This window comes from Giraffa tippelskirchi, chromosome 8, assembly GCF_054371585.1.
Source record: "Giraffa tippelskirchi isolate mGirTip1 chromosome 8, T2T-mGirTip1v1.2.pri, whole genome shotgun sequence".
Lineage (NCBI taxonomy): Eukaryota > Metazoa > Chordata > Mammalia > Artiodactyla > Giraffidae > Giraffa > Giraffa tippelskirchi.
In genome coordinates this window covers 137,263,401-137,284,573 of record NC_137282.1, presented here as the reverse complement: position 1 = coordinate 137,284,573, position 21,173 = coordinate 137,263,401, and the positions used below count along the sequence as shown (strand labels likewise).

The 21,173-nt window shown below is 41.3% G+C and overlaps 1 protein-coding gene and 1 long non-coding RNA gene across 7 annotated transcripts in view; both read left to right on the top strand.

Annotated features, from left to right (window-relative positions):
- The window catches only part of LOC145518801 (uncharacterized), a 44,044-nt gene extending 33,304 nt beyond the window's left edge, over nucleotides 1-10,740 (top strand). Inside the window, exons 2-3 of the long non-coding RNA XR_014063304.1 lie at nucleotides 1,422-1,532; nucleotides 9,586-10,740. This is a non-coding gene — a long non-coding RNA (uncharacterized LOC145518801). The remainder of the gene's footprint in view (nucleotides 1-1,421; nucleotides 1,533-9,585) is intronic.
- Nucleotides 10,741-12,497: 1,757 nt separating this feature from the next.
- The window catches only part of PTCHD4 (patched domain containing 4), a 191,174-nt gene continuing 182,498 nt past the window's right edge, over nucleotides 12,498-21,173 (top strand). For 2 of the 6 annotated variants that reach the window (XR_014063302.1, XM_081523714.1), the window contains exons 1-2: nucleotides 13,459-13,949; nucleotides 14,303-14,714. Coding sequence is in view for 4 of the 6 variants with exons in the window: in XM_081523714.1 (XP_081379840.1) it covers nucleotides 13,945-13,949; nucleotides 14,303-14,714 (417 nt within the window). In the remaining 2 variants the exon portion in view is untranslated. Of the gene's footprint in view, nucleotides 13,950-14,288; nucleotides 14,889-21,173 lie in introns of those variants that run through there. The other 4 variants (XR_014063301.1, XM_081523713.1, XM_081523711.1 and 1 more) reach the window with 3 other exon arrangements.

Sequence of the window (21,173 nt, the reverse complement as noted above, 5' to 3'; positions counted from 1 at the left end):
ATAATCTTTCTCATACCTTCCAAGTGTCCCCTCCACCAATGGGGGGACAAGTCCTCATGTTTCTAATCTCTACAACTTCTTCTGCTGCATCTCTTGGTCTTGAGTCTAACTGTATTCTCTCTGCTTTTAAAAGCTCATTTGTTTTGCCATACATTGACGTGAATCCACCATGGGTGTACATGTTTTCCCCTTCGAGAATCCCCTCCCACCTCCCTCCCCATCCCATCCCTCCAGGTCATCCCAGTGGCAAAACAAATACAATACTGGAAAGTTAAAAAATAGATAAATAAACTAATTAAAAAAAAAAAACAAAACATGTTGGGTATCTTGATGATATTGTCACATGGATGTTTATGTTTCTCAAACTCACTGAACTATACAATAAAAATAGGTGAATTTTATTGTATGTAAATTCTACTTTCTTACTGAAGTATAAAAATTTTAATAAAGTAGAAAGTAGATTTTTTTAACTAACAAAAATCTATAAAATCGACAAAAGAAAAAAAAATAAAGCTCATTTGATTCAATTAAGCCTACCACCATGAATAATCTAGACTAATCTATTTTAACATCCATAGTCTCAATTGTATCTGCAACTTCCCTTTTGATATATAACATATTAACATATATAGAGGATTTAAGGACCAGGATGTGACCATATCTGTAGGGTCATTATTCTGCCTAACATATATAATTAGGCAAAATGCTATTTCCCAAAAAGAATCTATTCTTTTTATTAGCAGATCTGTGTTACAAAAATATTGTCCTTTATTATTATTCTCCTTATTATTGTTATACTTAGCATTTTGTTAAATAAAAATGTATGGGAATATGGTTTCTCTCTTGTTATATAAATACCTTCTTAATATGTTCAATTTTTCCTTTGGCCTATAAACCTAAAATATTTACTATCTGAGTCTTTACAGAAAGTTTTTGATCCTGTTCTAGTGGAAAAATAAGTCAGCCTAGACTTTTTGGAAGGATGTTTAATAATGTGTTTCAATAACTAAAACCAAGAAGACAAAAACAAACAGAAAACTGTACTAGAAACTAGATCATTAGGAATTTTTCCTAGGAAATTATGGATGTGTGTGTTCCAATTTAGCAACAGATTTTATTAGCATCATTTATAAAGGCCAAAATTTGTAGTTAAGTATGTACCAATAAGAGAATGGTTAAGTAGGGTAAAGCTGTTTGGTACTAAAATTATTTTGTAATAAATGAAGCTATTTTTATCATCATAGACTATATGCATTTTAATGTTTTTAATTATGGCTATTTATAATATTTTAAAGACATAACCATAATTAAGTTATTTTTATAAAAATAATTGACTTAATTTTGTGAGAACATTAAAAAAAGCAACAGAAAAAGGTCTAAAATGATTAATCCTGAAATAGAGCTCTATGATTATTGTTTAGAGATGTGGAGAAATCTTCCAGAAGAAAGGGATAAAAAAAATGAGTTGTTTCTCAGGAGTGAGACTGAAAGTGGGGATTTTAAGAGAAGAGAGCCTTGCTTTTCATTGGAAGGTCTGTGTACTATTTGATTTTACCTTGATAACAGCATAAAAATAAGGAATTCTGCATATGCGTGTGTGTGTCTGCGTGTGTGTTTGTGGCTACTTCTTTTAAGAAATGTGGCATGGAGGCTGTCCTTTCCTCAAGAAATCATTATACTCCACAAAACAGAAATGACTGAAGAACTGGAAGTAGAGCTCATTACTAAATTTGCTCCTTTTGATCAAACAGGCCAGAGCTTAAGGGAAAGAAACATAAATTGAATGAAATCTCACGGGACTTGAAAACAATCTTTTGTAGGTCACATTTTCTTTTTGGTCCAGCCTGTTCTCTCTACACTCACTTCCTGAAGCGAAGTGTCCCGAATTCTGCTGTGTTGCAGAAAGCCCTTCTTTCCCACCGAAATAAGGGAAATAATTAAGCAAAGGTCTTTTTCTCCCCAGCGGGAAATCTGATGCAGGCGGTGGAATAATTCCCTTGAATACATGAGGAGGAAAAGCAAGAAAAAGTCAATAGATAGGCAATTTTTCTAAACAAGGAAAAACCCACGGTACACTAAGAACACAGAAAATCCTACCCAGCCTGAATATCAGAATAAGCACATGCTTTAAAGTAGGGAAAACTGATTTCAAATGTCAATAATCCTTAAGCCTACGAACCTCAGTTCTAATATCTGTAACACTGAGTAAGAGATATATAAGTCACAGGATTCTTTAGCAATTAATTAAATAATGAATATAAAGTAACTAGCAAAATATTTACGTTCAGTAAACATTCAACATAGCTAAGGCTCTATGCCTACTAAGGCAAACGTCTCCCCTTAAACTACATCCTTTCACGTATCTGCAATCTTGTAAATAACATCTAAATCTATCTCTATATAGACACTTAGATACAACTTTTAAATAAATACAAATGAATTTATGTTTTACTTTCAAGTAATGATGTAGTTCCTTTCACCTTACTTAAGTACTTGAAGGCAAGCAGCATATCTAATAATTCTCATATAACTCCACACAAACCTGCATCCTTCTATTAATGTATTTGAATATTTACCTTCAGTATTTCACTTTATCTGAACACTAGCACCTGAGATACAAACTTGTATTATCCCACTGTTACAGATAAAAGGCAAAAACTCAAGAGTGGTTATTAAATATCTTGGCCAAAGTAGTATCACTAGAAGAAGGAAGAAAAGAGGTCTCAGGGATTTGAACCAGATGTGTCTCCCCAGAGGCCAGATACCCATTATGGGTACTGCCATCACCTGCAAAACTGCAAGGGAAGAGTTGTCGGGGCAGTCTGAGCCCAGGTTGGAAGAGAATTTCCAGACACAGGGTATTGCAGAAGGGAGTGAGTTTATTAAGAACAAAGAGCAGAGATAAAGTGGGCACTGTGAGGGCAGTGGGCTGACAACTCCTGACAGGCCGGGGAGAGTCAACGGTTTTCATGAGTTAATAGCCAATTTTTACAGCCTTGAGACAAAGAAAAATCCTGCTGGAAGGTTGGCGTTAGGTGATTGGGGAGCTTTGAGTGTTTCATGATGTGAGCATCTTGGCCTAATTTGGAGTCAGGAAGCCTGTTAGTGATGTTCAAGCAACTTTTGGCAACTATTACAAAGGGGCTCGATTAGCTTTGGAGGTATCCTTGGTTCTGGGCTCTGCTTCTGGGACCTTGGTACAAGACCCCACACCTGTGGCCTGGGGCAAGACTCAACATTACTGCCATTGCTTTTATGCTTATCTTGGTAGGTGCACTGAGAGGGTATACTCTCTCTCTCTCTAGTGTACATATCCACATTTAATCCAGCACCAAATTATATCTATATTCACTTGCAAGGGACCCTCAAATCATTTCATTCCTTAATATCCCTGTCCCTATTACCTTGGTCCAGCATAGTCCAGCGCGCTCTTGTCCTGGCTCAAACAACTGCTTTGGCTTCCTCTTCACTCTTGCTCCAGCCAGCTCACTGTATACACTGCAGCAGAGCTGTGCTCTAAAACCCAATCTGTTTCCGTAACACTTCAGTAGCCCCCATGTGGCTCTAAGGAAGAAGCTCCAGCCCTTTTGCTTCCCTTGCAACGCAAGCTCTGGGGGACAGCAGCCATCCTGTCCAGTTTGCAGAGGAAGTTTTGCACATTTTTGTTATTCATTAACTCTTCAGTCAGTGCACGAACCTAGTTTCCAGCCTCTTTATGTTCTTACACCTGACCACTCCTTTGGCTTCATCTCTTGCAACTGCTGCCATTGAATTTACATTCCAATTATAATAAATGTTGTTTAGATTCTGAAAATCACAAAAAACAGAAACAGTTATCAGAAAAGCACAACACTGAGAAAAAGAAAGGTAAGCTCCAAGACTCAGACAATCCAATAAAACGAGGAGAGCTGAGGCTAGTGACAGGGCAGTTAGGAGGGCCAAACAGAGATACTTGGGAATAAAAGGCAAATGGACAATGGACACAGGTGAACAGGAGTACAAACCTATGTCATCAGCCACAAGGACCAAATCTCTGGATCAAATATTGTCTGTATACCTGTGCTACCTACCTTAGTGCCTTTCTTGATTGGTAGAGCCTTTCTGGGTTGAGTTAAGTAGCTATTATGCTACTACGTGGTTGTTATATGCAGGCATCCTGCTAATAACTGAGGGTGCAAGATCAGTGGGTAGTAGTCATTGCCCTTATGAAGACTGCAACGTATGTAGGAGGGCGATATTGATTATTTCAATACAATAGAAGACAGACTGCACTAAATTTTATAGCTGCACAGCAAAGGAGGGGTACTTTGCCAAAGATGAGGGCTCGCAAAAAAAGGTTTCATCACAGTTTCTATAAACGTCTATTGATTTTGCCTATGTCAACAAGATAACTAGATCTCCCGATGTTTAGTCTACATGTTTTATGGACATGCATGGTTGTTTATGTAGAACAGGTAAAATGGTCATATGAAACTCTTTTATTTTCCCATTTGAATATGAATCCATTTTGTGGACATGGCTTTACCTAGCTAAAAGGCCGAATCTTTCCCAAAGGTCACAGAGGAATTCCTCACTTTGTTTGACAGGATGAAGACCAAATTTCTGAATGTCAAGCACACTTATAAATAGTTTAAGTTTATCTGATGTCTAATGCCATTTCACTTATATATTTTTTTTCTGAAGAAATCTGTTTTCCCCGGCATGAAAACTCTATTTGAAATTAAGTCATATGCACGTGCTGAGGCACCAGGACTGAGGCTCTTCTGTGTCTCTCCCCTCAATTTCTACACCATTGTGGGAGGTGGGGAGATGGGGAATCAGCCAAGGGATGGGGGGTGCAATCATATCAATAGAGCAACTCAGTCTTTCATATTATGATTCCAAAGGGCCGTCCCAATATTTTCAGCAATATGCTGCATTGAATATGCAGAGTGGGACTTGCTCAGGAATCACAGTTGCAATCCCAGGAAGCAGTCGTTTACCAGGTATGGGAAGAGGGCAGAGCGGTGGAAGCCCTCCACCTAAGTGTAGGCAGTAATAGCACTGGCTGTACAAAACTGAAAGAAATAATAAGACTGATTAAAGCCTTGTCCGCTTTTTTTATCACCATATATTGTCATTCTAAACAATGTTAGTGGTAAAAATCCTCCTTTATGCTGAGTTAGGCCATTCCTTCTGCACCACATCCTTCCTCCAAAGTCTCCTTCTCACCATGGGAGTCTCTCTTTCTCCTGCATCTACTGAACAAAGGGTGCTGTTATCAGAGACAGGAAGCGTTGTTATCTGCTGCTGTTTTCGTTACAGTGGCATCAGCGTTACTATTTGATGCAATATTTACATTGCAATAGTAAAGGTGGAGCTCCATTAGGGGGCAACATCCTACTGCTTCCCCAGTAGAATATCTCTTCCCTGGCAAATAGGATGCCCACTTCCACTCAGCAAATGGCTTCACAAAATAAGTTTGCCAAGATCTGATGGGAGAACTGCCTTATCAGGGAATAGGAGTGATATTCAAGTCAGGCCTGAAAGTGATGAGCACAGTAGTTAATGACTGCTGGTCCTTTAAAAACAGGTTTCTCCCTGGGGGCAGTAACACCAATAAAAGCCCAGTTCAGGGCTTCCCTGGTGACTCAGAGTGCAAAAAAGTCTGCCTGAAATGTGGGAGAACCAGGTTCAATCCCTGAGTCAGGAAGATCTCCACTCCAGTATTCTTGCCTGGAGAATTCCATAGACAGAGGTGTCTTGCTGGCTACAGTCCATGGTGTTGAAAAGTGTCCCACAAGACTGAGCGTCTGAGCAACTAACACTTTCACACTTTGGAAACCAACAGCCCATTTCAAATTTCTCAAGTCTTTCGGAAAATGTATAACTTTGTAACAAATAACATGTAAGTAACACCCTCCTGAGTTCATCTGGAAGAAAGAGATATTTTTTAGAATAATTTGTAGAAGGCCTTGGTAGGAATATTTGAGCAAACAATTCATATTGAGAGGGAAGGAGGGTAAAAGATGAAATAAGGAGGGAAGGGAAAATGTGTAGGAAATTCTTCAATCTTTGTAGAGCAAAAGTGTACTACGTTTGGATTTTTTTTAGAAAAAGCAAAATTAAATTTAAAAATTCTTTTGAAAAAGAGTGTGGTGTATGTCTACTCAAGTTAGAAAATGTGTATTTAAATGACTGAAAATTGACTGTGTACAAAGGAGCATGTCATCTTTGTGCATTGATCCAATAAGACTCTGCAATAACTGTATTTTGGCAGGCAGTTTTTAATCTTCAGTCCAGCTACTCCCCTGTGGCCAGAGTATTCTAAGTATTTCTCCAGCCTCCAACTATCTTTTTCTAGACCCACGGCAAAGCTTGTGGTCTCCTTGTATGCTGGGCCACTCCCCACCCTCAGAGATTCTGTGTTTGATATTGTGTAAATAGTACGGAATTCTCTAGACAAGAATACTGGACTGGATAGCCATTTCCCTCTTCAGGGGATCTTCCTGACCTGGGGATCAAACCCAGATCTCTTGCATTTCAGGCCGATTCTTTACCATCTGAGCCACCAGGGAGGTCCAAATCGTAACCAGGAAAGGTAAACTGAGACTTGGAAATCAGAGGTTACACTTGTTAAGATGCAGCAAACCTAGAAAATGAGCCCCATGACCTCAAGTTCTAAAAGGATGGAGGCATCAAACCTGGAGTGAAATTAACATCACTTTAGCTCAATTATAAAACTTAGTTTACAAATATAAATCGTAGGCATATGGACATTTAATGATTTGACCAAGGTGATACAGCAGTTAAGCAGGAGAAGAAACTAACTAATGACTAAGACAAAAGCAGAACCTTGCTGCATGAAATCTTCTCCAGAACTTTAATCATGTTCCACCATAAGAAAATAATAGTTCTGGCAAAAATAGTCTTGATGATTTACTTATAAATGGTAGACAGTGGATGTCTATAGCCTTCTGTTCCTTTTTTGAATGTGTAGTGTGGATATTTTACTGTTAGGATGAGAACAGTTGTTAATTTTAGGTTTTAAGCATACAGGGTGCAACAACATAGCAGTGAGATGGAATACTGCCACATTTGATGCACAATCATATGTGAAAATATTTGGGTTATCAAGTAATGCAAATCCTGTCTGAACTTCTTATAATTTTTACTAAGGCAAGATGTTTGCACAGACACCTGGGTCAGTCAGTTTCATCCTACACAAATATGGTGATCAGAGACAGTGAATTTTCTAGAAGAGTAACATCTATCTGTATCCTATTTAAATAAATGCAATTTTAAGATATCAAATATTCTTTGTATATACAGTTTTTTAGCATAAATAAATTTCAAACCGGAAAAACAATTCCTTTGTTAGATTATAGCTCTAATTTCCATTTAGAAAACGTGGTCCCCCCCAAAATAATTTCCTTCACACAGAAAAACTCAGCACCAAAGTTAGTGTCAAATGCCCCACATTCAAACATCCCTGCGATCACACCATGCTTCTTCCAAAAAAAAAAAACCTTTGCTTAAAATAAAGCAACACAAAACAAACTAAACAAACTAACAAAATAAACCCCACATAAACTTCTGTTTGAGAAGTGCTCAGATAGGAGGCTCGGCCCTTTCCCAGCTTGGTCCAGATTGGTCTAGGTCCATTACTGTGTTATTATTTCTCTCACCAGTGACTGATTTAGATAAGGATCTTCTTTGGGAAAGAGTTCTTCACTCTTTGAAGAGATGCAGAGAAAGAGGTGGCTTCCTTTTCTTCGGGATATTGTTTTGCCTGGATGTATGGCCCATAGCGTCAGCAGGAGTGTGGAGCCCATGCTCTAGGGATGGGTAAAGCAGAATGAGCTTCCCCAACGGCTCAGTGGGTAAAAAATCCACCTTCAATGCAGGAGACACAGGAGATACGGGTTCGATCCCTGGGTCAGGAAGATCTCCTAGAGAAGGAAATAGAGGCCCACTCCAGTACTCTTGCCTGAGAATTCCCAGAGAAGCCTGGCAGGCTACAGTCCACGGGGTTGCAAAAGAGTCGGAGACAACTGAACAACTAAGCATGATGGATGCACAGTGCAAAGCAGAATGAGAAAAAAAGACTTGGATTCCTAATGACACCCTAGAACCCAAATTAACCAGCTCTATAACTGCCATTCTTCTGGACATCTTGTTATGTGTAAGGAATGTTCTTATCACTTAAACTAGTTACGACTGGAAACATCCAACATGATAAAAGACCAAAACTGCCTCTAAAATTTCCCTCTCAGACATGCTTTTTCTGGATACAACCAACCTTACCAAGAGGGTGGGAAAGCTGAGGAAAGTTCCTTAAAGCCATCACAGAAGGAGATCAATTTTGAGTATTTTCTTCAAGCCCCGAAGCCAGCACTGCTGGCAATGCAGAGCAATGAGTCCTCTGTGAAATGGCAAAGGGTGCCAGATGTTCACCTTGAACACACAACAGGAGTTTAGGGTAAACAGGGCAAGAGAGTCCAGGAAAGGGCTGAGAGAGTTGGCCCCATGATCACCATACTCATCTCTTCTCCCTAGATACACAGCTGACCTGCATCATTCAGCTTCTCTTGTGACTTATCGCAGGCATATAAGAGGAAGTGATGTATGCCTCTTTCCAGACTGAGCCACAAACCTTCCAGATGTGCTCTTTCAGGCTCTCTCCCCCATTCAGCTGGCTAGCTAGAAAATGGCCTTAGGAATGACCTTGGAAGCCATGAGTTAAAGGCAGATGAGTGCCCTATGGAAACAGGGCTCTGTCTTCTACCTGTTCTGCTCAGCAGGAATACCCAAAACAGACTGTTAATCCTGAACAAGATATAAACTTTTAGTGTTTTACACTGCTGAGCTTTAGTGTTTTATTGCTCATATTACAGCATTAATTAATGCAGCAGAGTTACACAGTTTTGGTGAACAGTGATATGACTGAAGTGAACAAGTAGGTTAATATTATCTAGGTTTATAAATAAGGACAACCTGAGGCTCAGAGATTTAGTGTCCTGCCCAAAATATCCATGAAGTAACTTATAGAGTTGACCTAGAACTCAACCATTCTGTGTCCAAGTTCACCTCTTTCTGGTATCCGAACCTACAAAAGGACAAGTAGATAAAATCTGACTTGGTTCCAAGTCTTGAAAATTCACCTTGACCAAGATATATTAGAAAAGACAAATCCTGTATGAACTAAACAGTACAGATTATTGTGTTATTACTGACTGGTCCCTAAATGCACTACTTTCATCTTTATACTGAGCTTTGTTTTACATCAGATTCACTAGAATTATCACACAACTGGTAGCCACTGAATGGTTTAGTACAAATTAACCTGTAGGTTGATCTAAAATATTGCTAACATCTCCTTTAATTTTGGCATAGAATTTATCTTTCTAATATGATATTTGGCATTAGCTTTTAACAGTATCAAAATTAAAAACCATGCTTTTCTTCCATAATGGTATTTGGTATTAACTTTTTGTAAAATTGAAATTAAGAAACAATAATTTTCTTCTTTCTCTTAAATATTTTTTTCTAATTAAAAATTAGTATGCTTTCATTATAGCAATGTGATTTCAAAATTTCCCACAGAGCCAGTGTCTGATTGTTGGAGGGGGAAGTTACAGGTAAGCAAGAGGAAGAGGCTACAGTTATCCATCTGGCAATAGATTATAGCTGGAGACGTAAGTATAAACTCATATTTAGCTTAACATAGATACAGAGAGTTACATAAAGAACTCTATATATACACATATGCAGGGATTAGTATAGACCCATGTATTTCCTTTCGTGTCAGCTGAGAGGGCTTAGAAGCAACAATATCCCAAGAGCAAGCAGCATATAAGGTGCCCAGATCTTTGTTTCAATTACCACCATACAATAAAATGAAGCATGGCTCCTTGGAAAAATGGATGATTTTAGAACCGGGGCAGGAAAGATAGAAGATGAGCCTGGAGTATCTTATAGTGCCAGAAAATAAGTAATACTTTTTAAAAAAGTATCCCACAGTAATGGGATATGTCAAAGGAGCTCCCCATGACCAAAACTGGAACAATTAGGGCAACAAAGTAAACAAAGTAATATCAAAATTATAGCCCCAAATATAAAAGAACTCCCTGGAAATATCCATGAGTCTGTACTGATACAAAATATGGAATAAATGGACAGAATAGAATAGACAAGTATTCCATGTAGAGAAATTCCAAATAACCTATGGAGACTCCAATCTCAAGGAGGAAGGAGGTAGACCATAATTCCCACTCCTTAAGTGTAGGTTGTACATACTGACTTCCTTCCAAAGAAGACAGTGTGGAAAGGCAAACGGAAGAAGAGTAACTTTAAAGTGGAAAAACCTAACAAGCACTACTTCGGGTAGGGTATTCAAGGTTCACATCCATAGTGACAAGTCACGTTGATAGAAGGTACCCTCCATAAGCTGTAACGAAAGCGGCACCTTACCTCTGTATTCTTCTTCAACAAAACTCCTTACCCCAGTCCAATCCTGAAAAAAAAAAAATCAGACAATTCCCAGGTGAGGGACATTTTACAAAGTATGTGACCGGTACTCCTGAAATCTATCAAGGTCATCAAAAAGGGAGGAAAGTTTGAGAACTATCACAGCCAGGAGGATCCTAAGGCAATAGGACAACTAAATGCAATGTGGTGTCCTGAAGGGATCCTGGACCAAAAAACGGATGTTAGTAAAAATGAAGACAATCTGAATAAAGTATGGACTTTAGTTAAAAATAATGTATCCATATTGGTTCATGAGTTGTCATGCAAGTACCATACTAATGTGAGAAGTTGATAGTAGGGAACTGAATGTGAGATATAAGAGCACTCTGTGCCCTGTCTTCACAACTTTTCCATAACTTAAAACAGTTCTAAAATTTAGAAGCTGTTTTTTCAAAAAAAGAAAATCACATCTTAATCCTATCATCTTGCAATAGACAGACATTTTAATGCCAATTTAACTTTTTCTTAAAACGGGTCTATCTTCACTTTTCAAAGCAGTTTCATCCTGTACATACTTGTTCACTTGAACTTTATGTCATTACATGTTTTCATGTTATTATAATCTTACAACATAATTTGTATTTATAGCAAAGTAGTTCATTTTAGGGATGTATCCAAAATTATTTAGTCAATTATCTATTGACTATCTTTATTCATCTGTGCGCATGTGCTTAGTCGCTCAGTCGTGTCCGACTCTTTGAGATCCTATGGACTGTAGCCTGCCAGGCTTCTCTGTCCATAGAATTCTCCAAGCAAGAATACCGGAGTGGGTTGCCATTTCCTCCTTCAGGGGCTCTTCCTGACCCAGGGAAGACATTTCCTGTGTCTCCTGCATTGCAGGCAGATTCTTTACCTGCTGAGCCATTAGGGAAGCCCTTCTTCTTCTTTAATCCTACTGAATTTACTGAGGAAGAAGGTATGGAAAATGGACAGAGTAAGAAGAGAGGAAACAATTCTGACATATTTGTTCATTGTGAGAAAGAGAGGAATGGGCCCGATCCAGAGCTGCCAGGGAAAATGCATTGGGCCCAGAAACAGGAGACCAAGACCAGTCACTGGTATCAGCTCTGCAAGTAACTCTAATGTAGTCTTAAAGTCACTTCACTCTACAGTTCTTTATCTGCAAAATGTCTTTATCCATAGCATAAAGTAGGTAACTTACTTGACACCAAGTAAAATTCCATTCCTGAAGTCTATTCTTCTATATTTTGCAATAAGACCATTTCTTAGAAAATTTCACATAGGCGATACAGCCAAATATACTTAATATAATGAAGAGGGTGTAGAAAATGGATGACAGATACATTTCCTCTTTGTTGTATAGCCAAAAACAATTCTCTATCACGTGGCACTAATGGAACATGGTATATAAAGTGATTGTTGGATGCACAGGGGACCCTTCTGGGTGAAAAAGAGGGAGAACTAGTCCATGAATGTTGCAAGAACAATGAGTTTAGCTGAACTTAAGGAAACTGTCTAACAACAGATTGGTTCCTAGAAAAATTAGTGAGTTGTTAATTGTGAGAATTTTGCAGCCTGGGCTGGATAGTGAACCATTGAGAATATTACAGAAAGTATTTCTGTCCTGGGTAGGAATTCAAGCTGAATGGTCACTGATAACACTTGCCATTTTTAAGGGCTAAAATTTTTCTTTACTCTTATGAGCAACACCATCTTTAGTAGTGACCCTGTTTCTGAACTCTCTCCTGTCTTCTTGGTCTCTCAACTGAAGAACAGATCCATTAACAAAAATAAAGGCATCAATTAGGTGGATAAATCCTTTGGCTAGTTTGTATGCTTCGATGGGTCGGAGAAGGCAATGGCAACCCACTCCAGTACTCTTGCCTGGAAAATCCCATGGACAGAGGAGCCTGGTGGGCTGCAGTCCATGGGGTCGCAAAGAGTCGGATATGACTGAGCGACTTCACCGTCATTTTTCACTTTCATGCATTGGAGAAGGAAATGGCAACCCACTCCAGTGTTCTTGCCTGGAGAATCCCTGGGAGGGCGGAGCCTGGTGGGCTGCAGTCTATGGGGTCACACAGAGTTGGACACAACTGAAGCGACTTAGCAGCAGCAGCATGCTTCGATGGGTGCATCTCTAAGCATCTGTGAAGGATGTGATTAAGAGAGTGTGAGTGAAATCATCTCTATTAGGTCAGCGCAAAAAGAACAGAAACTTTGGAGAGCAGACCTCCAGTTCACCATCAAACTTTAGAACCTGCCCTCAAAATTTCTTCCTATTCTTTCTAGAACATGAATTTGTGAAAGTCCCGATAGATAGTAAACAACATATACACACTTATTAAAGCTTTTGAAATGGATCTGATTTGCAGGTAAAGGTTCTTCACCTTCACACTGTGGAGGGTATATACTGAGGGAGGACCTGGGGGTTTTCTTTTCCATATGGCGAAGGTGACTGTTTAATACATTAATTGACTCCAATGTGTATCCCCTCTACCTAGTTCACCTTCTTTCTTCAAACAAAGACTAGGCGTTAGGCGTCCCAAAACGTTTGTTTCTGGAATTTCACTCCGAGGGGAAAAATCAGGTACGTTCTCAGTCCTCAAGGATGAGCGACAGACGGGGAAATGGGAGAAAAAGACTAAAACCAGTTTAGGAACTTTTGGTCCTAAACTTCAAAAGTACGGAAGTGAATGCAATAATTTATCAGAAACCACATATTGCCTGCGGATCTTCACTTCCAACACACACACACACACACACACACACACACACACACACACACCCCGAAGCCACAGGCGACTGCTATTGGCAAATGCCTCCTCTCCAATCACCAGAGCAAGGAAGGATCCCAAGAGCCCCAACGCACCGCCAATAGATGGGGTCTCTGCAGCCTGGGGAAAGACAGCGTGGAATGCTTTGCAAGGAAATCCCTTGCATGCTTTGTGGTGTGTTAAAAATGCAGCATCATCCTCTCAGCTCCTTTCCTTGGTCCGACAAGCCGAATTCGAGAGCACAGGAAAACTGGAGGGGCGAAAAGGCTGCCTTCTCCGGAAGCCCTCGAGTCCCTCCTCCAGGCCCCCCCCATCCTCCTTTTTAGGCTCTCCTCTCCACCGCTCCAATGGGCCGGCGGCGCCTTCCCCATCTCCTCTTCCATTCAGTCCAGAGGGCAAGGAGGAAGAGGGAAAACAAAACTCTAAAAATAACTGTTACCCTCTTAAAAAAAGGAAAAGCTTAGCTCCATCCCCCGCTCCGGCCCTTCCTTTCTCCCTCCTCCCGCCCCCCGCCTTCGTGGGGCACATGTCTGCTTCTTACAACACCGAGCCACATGGTTCCAGTTAGGCGCCGAACCCCACCGGGACGGAGAGGAAATTCACATCTGTGGGACGCTCCGCACGGAACCAGCTCCAGCGAGGGATACCGGGGGACTGCAGCACCGAGATGAAGGGCTAGACCGCGGGATCGCTGCTCATGCGGTGAGAAGGGGGCGCGGGAGGCGGCCGGGGCGGGCGGCAGGGCGGCGGGGAGGGGTGGGCCCGGGGCCCCTCGCAGCGCCCGCCGGCCGCCCCCACGCGCGCGCGCGGTCTCTATCTGCCCGCCTTGCTGCAACTTGCTGCAGTGTTTGAAAGAGTAGTAGGAGCGCATGGAGGTGGGGCCGGGGAAAGACCTGGCGGAGGAGAGGGGGGGCGCGGGGAGCGCGGAGGGGGCGGGGAGGCGGCGGCGGCTGTGGGGCGGGGGGCCGACCCGGAGGGGGTGAGACGGGGCGGGGGGGGGCGTGGAGAGAAGGGGGGTAGCCCGGCGCTTACACATGTCACATGTGCTTTTTAAGACGGCCGGGAGCGCCTGCGAGCTGGATTTGGTGGAGGATGCTGCGGCAGGTGCTTCGCAGAGGGCTCCAGTCGTTCTGCCACAGGCTGGGCTTGTGCGTGAGCCGGCACCCGGTCTTTTTCCTCACCGTGCCCGCAGTCCTGACCATCACCTTCGGCCTCAGCGCGCTCAACCGCTTCCAACCCGAGGGCGACCTGGAGCGCCTGGTCGCTCCCAGCCACAGCCTGGCCAAGATCGAGCGCAGCCTGGCCAGCAGCCTTTTCCCCCTGGACCAGTCCAAAAGCCAGCTCTATTCGGACTTACACACCCCCGGGAGGTATGGCAGGGTGATCCTCCTCTCCCCACCCGGGGACAATATTTTGCTCCAAGCTGAGGGGATCCTGCAGACCCACCGAGCCGTGCTGGAAATGAAGGTGAACCACAAGGGCTATAATTATACTTTTTCCCATCTGTGTGTGTTGAGAAATCAGGATAAGAAATGCGTGCTGGATGATATTATTTCAGTGCTAGAGGATCTCAGGCAGGCTGCCGTCTCCAATAAGACAACAGCCAGGGTACAAGTGAGGTATCCCAACACTAAATTAAAGGTATGCTCCTCCTGCATGCTTCTGCCAATTAAAGAGGCAGCGCTTCATTTCTTGCCCTAAACAAGCAAAGAAAATGCAGAGGTCTCATCCTTAAGACTCAGAAGCTGATGCTTCTTTCATTTGGGGGGGGCGGTGGGGAACGATGGGCAACCAAGTGAAGAAAAGAGGCAATAAATGGCATAACTAGATATTAAGCAATTCAAAGCCAAACAAATGCCAAAAATGAAAAAAAAAAAAAATGGACGAAAAAAAAAAAGTTGTTTCTGAGACCCTGCAATTACATCTTTGTTCAGGGTTAATAAATCAGTGAATGAAAGGGGGAGGGGGAATCCTGAACAATTTGGGGGATTTCTTTTCATTCTGGGGCTCGATGTATTTCTTATTACTGATTACACATCGCGTATCCACCCCTTTACATCTTCAGCCTTGCTTGATTTTGACATGTAGGGAGTTTGTGCTTCGCTGCCCTGCGAGTGTGTGTCTGAAAGCAGTGGGTGTGAATGGGTAAGGATTCCAGGAATTAGGTGTATGTGTGTTTGCACAGGGAAAGAAGCAGGAATTTTCTCTGTGTGAAAATGGAGATGTGCAGCTAACTGAGGTAGTAGTTAACTGAGTCCTGTTATTTCCTCCCCACCCCCCACCCCCCCACACACAGACACTAAATCCAAACCAAAGCAAGATTATTATAATAGCTCAATAGCAAAAGAAAAAATTCCACAGTCAGCAGAAGTTGCCACGAATGATAATTCCGGCATTAAATAGATGGTACTGTTTAAACTCGAGATTCAGATTTTGTTGCTCAAATGAGATTTCTAAACTCATTCCACACTGTCAGAATTGAGCTGCTGCAGGCAAGGAGGCATGCAGTCTCCAGGTGACTGAAGTTTCAGGGACAAATGTGACTTCCAAAAGAGTCACTGCACCATTTGTATGCTCAGCCCTAAGCAGCTCAGAGGCTGTACAGTCAAGAATTCCCAAGACAGGTGCTTCCCAAGAAGAAGGAATTTTCTTTCTTCTAATGTGTATGAGGATGTGTGCATGCTTCTAGGGAAATCATGGAATAGGAAGGATCCCAGTTTCAACGAATGGGTGGCCAAGTATAGGAAATGGCTAATATTTCTATTAATTTGTTAGATGGTCAACATCTGTACTCAGTTTAGAAGAATAAATTTCTCAGGATTTTTGAGGCAAAGGGCTCTTGTTCCTGAATTGAAGGAGAAGTTAATGCACTTTGAAACTAAGGATTCCTCAGAAAATCCCATAACCTGCCTCCTTTTAACATATTGGCCTTGTTTATGGATCCAGAGGCTGACAAGGTTTCAGCCCCTTGTTTGCAGGAGCCGTCCCTTGGGGTTTAGTGAGACTAGACAGATGATTCATCAACTTGAAGTCTAGGTAAAGGCTCGCCTGCCTCACCCTTATCGAAGGGAGCATGATGAATAGATGTGGTCGGGTCGCATGCTTTCCATTTCCCAAACCCTTTGCCATCAACATTATCGCTTGCTCGAGAGAAGGATGCGGTGAAGAGGTGATCTTCACCTACAGTCTTTAACTGAGTTCTTTCCTATGTCAAACATCGGGTGTAAAGAAAGATTTGAAATTGTGACATATTTAAATTTCAATTTGTTTTCCCTATGAAGCAAGTTTGCAATTTATTAATATGCAGTCTTAGTTGAGCCCCTTATTTGCTTTAGTCAGCAGTACTCTCCAGGTGTAAGGGCTTTGTCCAATCAGCCACCATGGGCATTTTGTTTATCTGGCACTATCATTATGATATGTACAGTACAAACCCCTGAGGTCTCTAATTCACCTCTTTAATAATGACTGACTGTACTCCTCTGATTTACTGGGTGCTCTTCTAGGTACATGGGACAAATTCTGGAGCCAGAAAAGCAAGGTTCTTACCCTCAGGGTTCTTAATCATTGATGTCAAGGCCCTTCTCTTGATTATCTGTAAGCAAGGACTCTAATCTTTGGGTCCAGAGGTGCTCCATCTAAACTTTCCGGCTGATTGGTTGGTTGATCTACATCTTGATAGAAATCAGTGGATAATCATAAAAGAATGGAGTAATTGATTACAAAGAGCCATGTAATACTAGTGGAATTATTCTGCTAAGAACAGGAGAATCATACACTGGCTCTCTGATCTATAAAGCCTTTTTTCTGCTACATTCTATCAATAATATCAGCTTCTCCTCCAGTGTATTGGCTTGACTCTCTCTGCCAGCAGTTAGTGGGATCCTTAAGCTATTTTTGGGTAAATGAATTATTTCAGAATCTTCTGAGAGCAATGGGTTTCCCTGGTAGCTCAGATGGTAAAGAATCTGCCTGCAATGCAGGAGACCCGGGTTCGATCCCCGAGTTGGGAAGATCCCCTGTAAAATGGAATGGCAACCAACTCCAGTATTCTTGCCTGGAGAATTCTTTGGCCATACCGTGGGGTCACAAAGAGTTGGACATGACTGAGCGACTAACGCTTTCACTTTCTGAGAGCAGTGGGGTCTCTGAAGCATCCAGATCTTCACACATGCTAATGTAATATAAAATACAATTGGTGGAATTCCAGGGATTCTTAGAATCCTGTCAGAGTCTCCAGGGACTTTCAGGTGAAGAACTCCCTGGCATAGAGCAGAGTGGCATTTTGTTTTGTTTATATGTGAAATGGAAATGAATTTAATTCATTTGTGACAGTGATGCTCAAAGAATGTCTCTAGGATGCTGACCCACAGTAAACTTTGAGAACTTCTGTTGTATGATATTTGAGAGAAATTTTATCTTCACAATTTTTGGCCCTTTAGTTAATGTTGCTTTCATCTGTTGCACTTGGGTCACCAATCTTCCTAACTCTGGCCAGTACGGGAAATTTCAGTGCTGGATAATGTCCTTGGTGGACAGAGAATCAATAGTTGAGGGAAAATGCAAAATAAATAGCAGGGGCAGGATGGTGTGAAGAGGAACTGCCAATCTCCTGATATAAAAGGAGCAGTAGGTCAGAGCCTGGAGATAGTCTGAAGATGTATAAACACTGATTGACAGAAAAGAGAGGCCAGAAAGCTTAGGTTATGACAATTGGAAGGACATTTTCCAAATATCATTAAGACACCCAAGTAGTTCTGAGCACAGAAAGGTTTAGAACTTCTGATAAACATGATTATCTTGACAAGGTGATCCAGACAGGCAGGAACACAGAAAGTTGCGGCTATGGAATTCCAAAGAGAGGTTCAGATAAGGATGATATGAAAAAAGGAGCAGTCAGCTTAGAATACTACAGAAGAAATGAAACATATACACTTTCAAAAGCTGTGTAGGAAAGGTGCCAGAATCTGAAATCCCTATACCTATATAATACAAACTCTACAATTGTGCCTGTCGTTATAATCTTTATGTTATTATATCCCTGAGTAGGCACAAAGGTCAAGCCTTACATTCCTGCTGTACTATTCACATCCCCCATTCCAACCTGTACAGTTGTATGCAGGCGGTATTTACATCATTGATTAGTCTATTGACTAATGAGTTCATTTATACTGTAACATCACAAAGCTATCATGAATCTGCAAACCTCTATGATGTGCTTTTACTTTGAAGATATCCTCTACACTCTCCAGATTTCTGTAAATTTTTGGACCCTACTAATTCAGGGGCCATTTTTTCCCCACTTATTTAAACATATATATTGTATAAATTGATACAGTGTAGCCAGGCTGAATTTTGAAATTAAACACATAGTGTTGGAACTAGTCTCCTGGTTAAAATGAGACAGGCACTCAAAATCCTTAAGCAAGGACTGCTCTGGACTTCAAAAAATATTATCATTATAATTCAAGGGGCTCAGGTGGTTACAGGTAATATTTCCTTACTTCTTAGGTAGGCCATCATGACTTCACTTTTCCATCTGGCTAGTTCTAAGAAAGTACCAACTTCCATATGTCCCTGTTTCTTTAATTTTGCCACTGAAAAAGGGAAAGTGAAGAAGCAGAGAAATGTGGTCCATGGCAAATGGTAAGAAAGAAGTGAGGCAATCCCCTGCAGCCTGTTCTTCCCATTGAATTCCATTAATACATACCTCTGAACAGGTGTTTAAGTGAGGCATATATTTTCCAAGGTACCACATTAAGAAGAGGAACAAAGATAGATTTTCCTGCTTCTTAAACGAGTGTTTCCCTGGGCACATCTTGAGTACATTTTGAGTACATCTTCCCAATTTGGAAGCTGTTGCCATTAATTATTTAGTTCCAATCTCAATGGAAGGGCAATTTAAGCCAACATGGAAAGTAAAAACCAAGCATTACTTTTAAAGATTTCCAAGAAAAGCTATTCCACAGACTCCGTTCCCTAATTCATTCTAAAACCTTAAAAACTAGCTACGTCAGGATCTTCTCTTAGATTTGTTTGCATTCTTGACTCTCTCTCTTAATAATGGGAAAAAATTACTACCTTATTGAATGCTTAGTTTGTGTCTTAACTGATGTGGTATTTCATACACAGCATGTCATTTTTGCAAGCTTATGAATCAGGAAGAATATTTTTATTCCCATTTTATGAGTTGGGAACCTAAACCTCAAGACCAGGAGATTAAGTAGATTTTAAGAGGTCCCCATGGTAGTTCATGTTGGAGCTGGGCTTTAAATCCAGGCCTGTCTGACACTGAAGTTTATATTTTTAACCCTGAATACTGTATTGGGTCCTTGCATATCCTGCACCTTTCTCTGTGACAGCAACGCCTTGTGCTAAGGAAGAAGTAGGGTTGTAACTCCCAAGCCATCTCAAATCCGCACTGTGACCACTGCTGTTTCATACCAGTCCCCTTGCTTACGGGAGAGACCAGCCCAGATGAAGATGTAGTGAAGCTTCTTTTCCTTTACTAACTCGTAAGGGAGTAATGCTCCCAGTCTGAGTAAACTCTGATGTTGACCCAGGTGCTGTAGTGGTAAAGAATCTGCCTGCCAGTGCAAAAGACGCAGGGTTCAATCCCCAGGTCTAGCAGATCCCCTGAAGGAGGAAATGGCAATGCACTCAGGCTTCTTGCCTGGAGAAATCCATGGACAGAGGAGCCTGGTGGGCTCTGGTCCATGGGATCGAAAATAGTTGGACACGACTGAGCAGGTAGTATCTGTCTGCCATCCGTATCGTACATGGATTTGCCGCAAACGATTTAACAGATTCCTTACCGACATGTGATTTCACCTTTCATATTATTTCATATCAACTCAGAACAAACTGATGATCCACTGAGAGTGGGGAAGACTGGCAGGTGACCGAGTTCTGAGCCAGGGTCTTATGTGCCAGACAGGCTTGAGTCTTGTTTAAAACTGGCATCAGGAAAAAGAATTGATGAGATATCATGGGATAATGCAATGCAGACTAAATTGAGAAATATTCAGGAGACCTGAGTTCTAACCCCAGTTCTGTAAAGACCAGTTATGTGACATTGGACAAGTCTCATCCCCAATCTGTGTTTCAAGCTCTGAGATTTCTCTGTGACGTTCCACCGTGCCATAGATAAATATCATCACAGTGGGTCTGGGGATATGTTCTAGAATATTTCTTCTCTGGAGTGAAGTAGATGTCTTAATTAGTTAGATTTGAACTATGCTGTTAAGCAATAATCATAGTTTCCTAACTAGCTGTACATATATTTCCAAGCCACTGTATCCGGATCAGTTCAGGCATTAAACTTTTCTGAGCAACCAGGTGGGCAAAAATCTGGCCTGGTATTGGGACACAGATTCTGCTCTTTGGCTTCAACAAAGACCTACTTTAAACTAAATGAAGTAAATTTCGTAAGTACTTATTCATGCTTCTTTCCATAGCTTTGGAATTCAAGGATTAAGGAAGAATTTTTTAGAAAGCAGAGAAATGATTTTCTCCGTTCTAATTTTCTTACCCTCAGCTGAGCTGATATCAGTGGTTCAGAACCACCAAGGGGTTGGGGTGGGGAGAAGTCAAAAGGATAAACAGAGCAAGACGGAAGTGTAGGAGGGCCTGGAGCCATGTCTGCCCCTAAACAAAGAAAATAACAAACATTCCTTTGCTCTTACTGCTCTTAAGTATTGCTTTAAGCAATACTTAAATTTAATAGCTTTTTCCTTCATCTTTTCTACTTTAATGCTATTGTAACTGAAACAAGTCATGGTGTTGTGCTTTTCAAAATACATTGTGTTAGGAGAATATTTTCGTTTTAACCCATTAGCCCTCACAGCATGATAGGGCTTCTCTGGTGGCTCAGATGGTAAAGAATCCACCTGCAATGCCAGAGACTGGGGTTTGATCCCTGAACTGGGA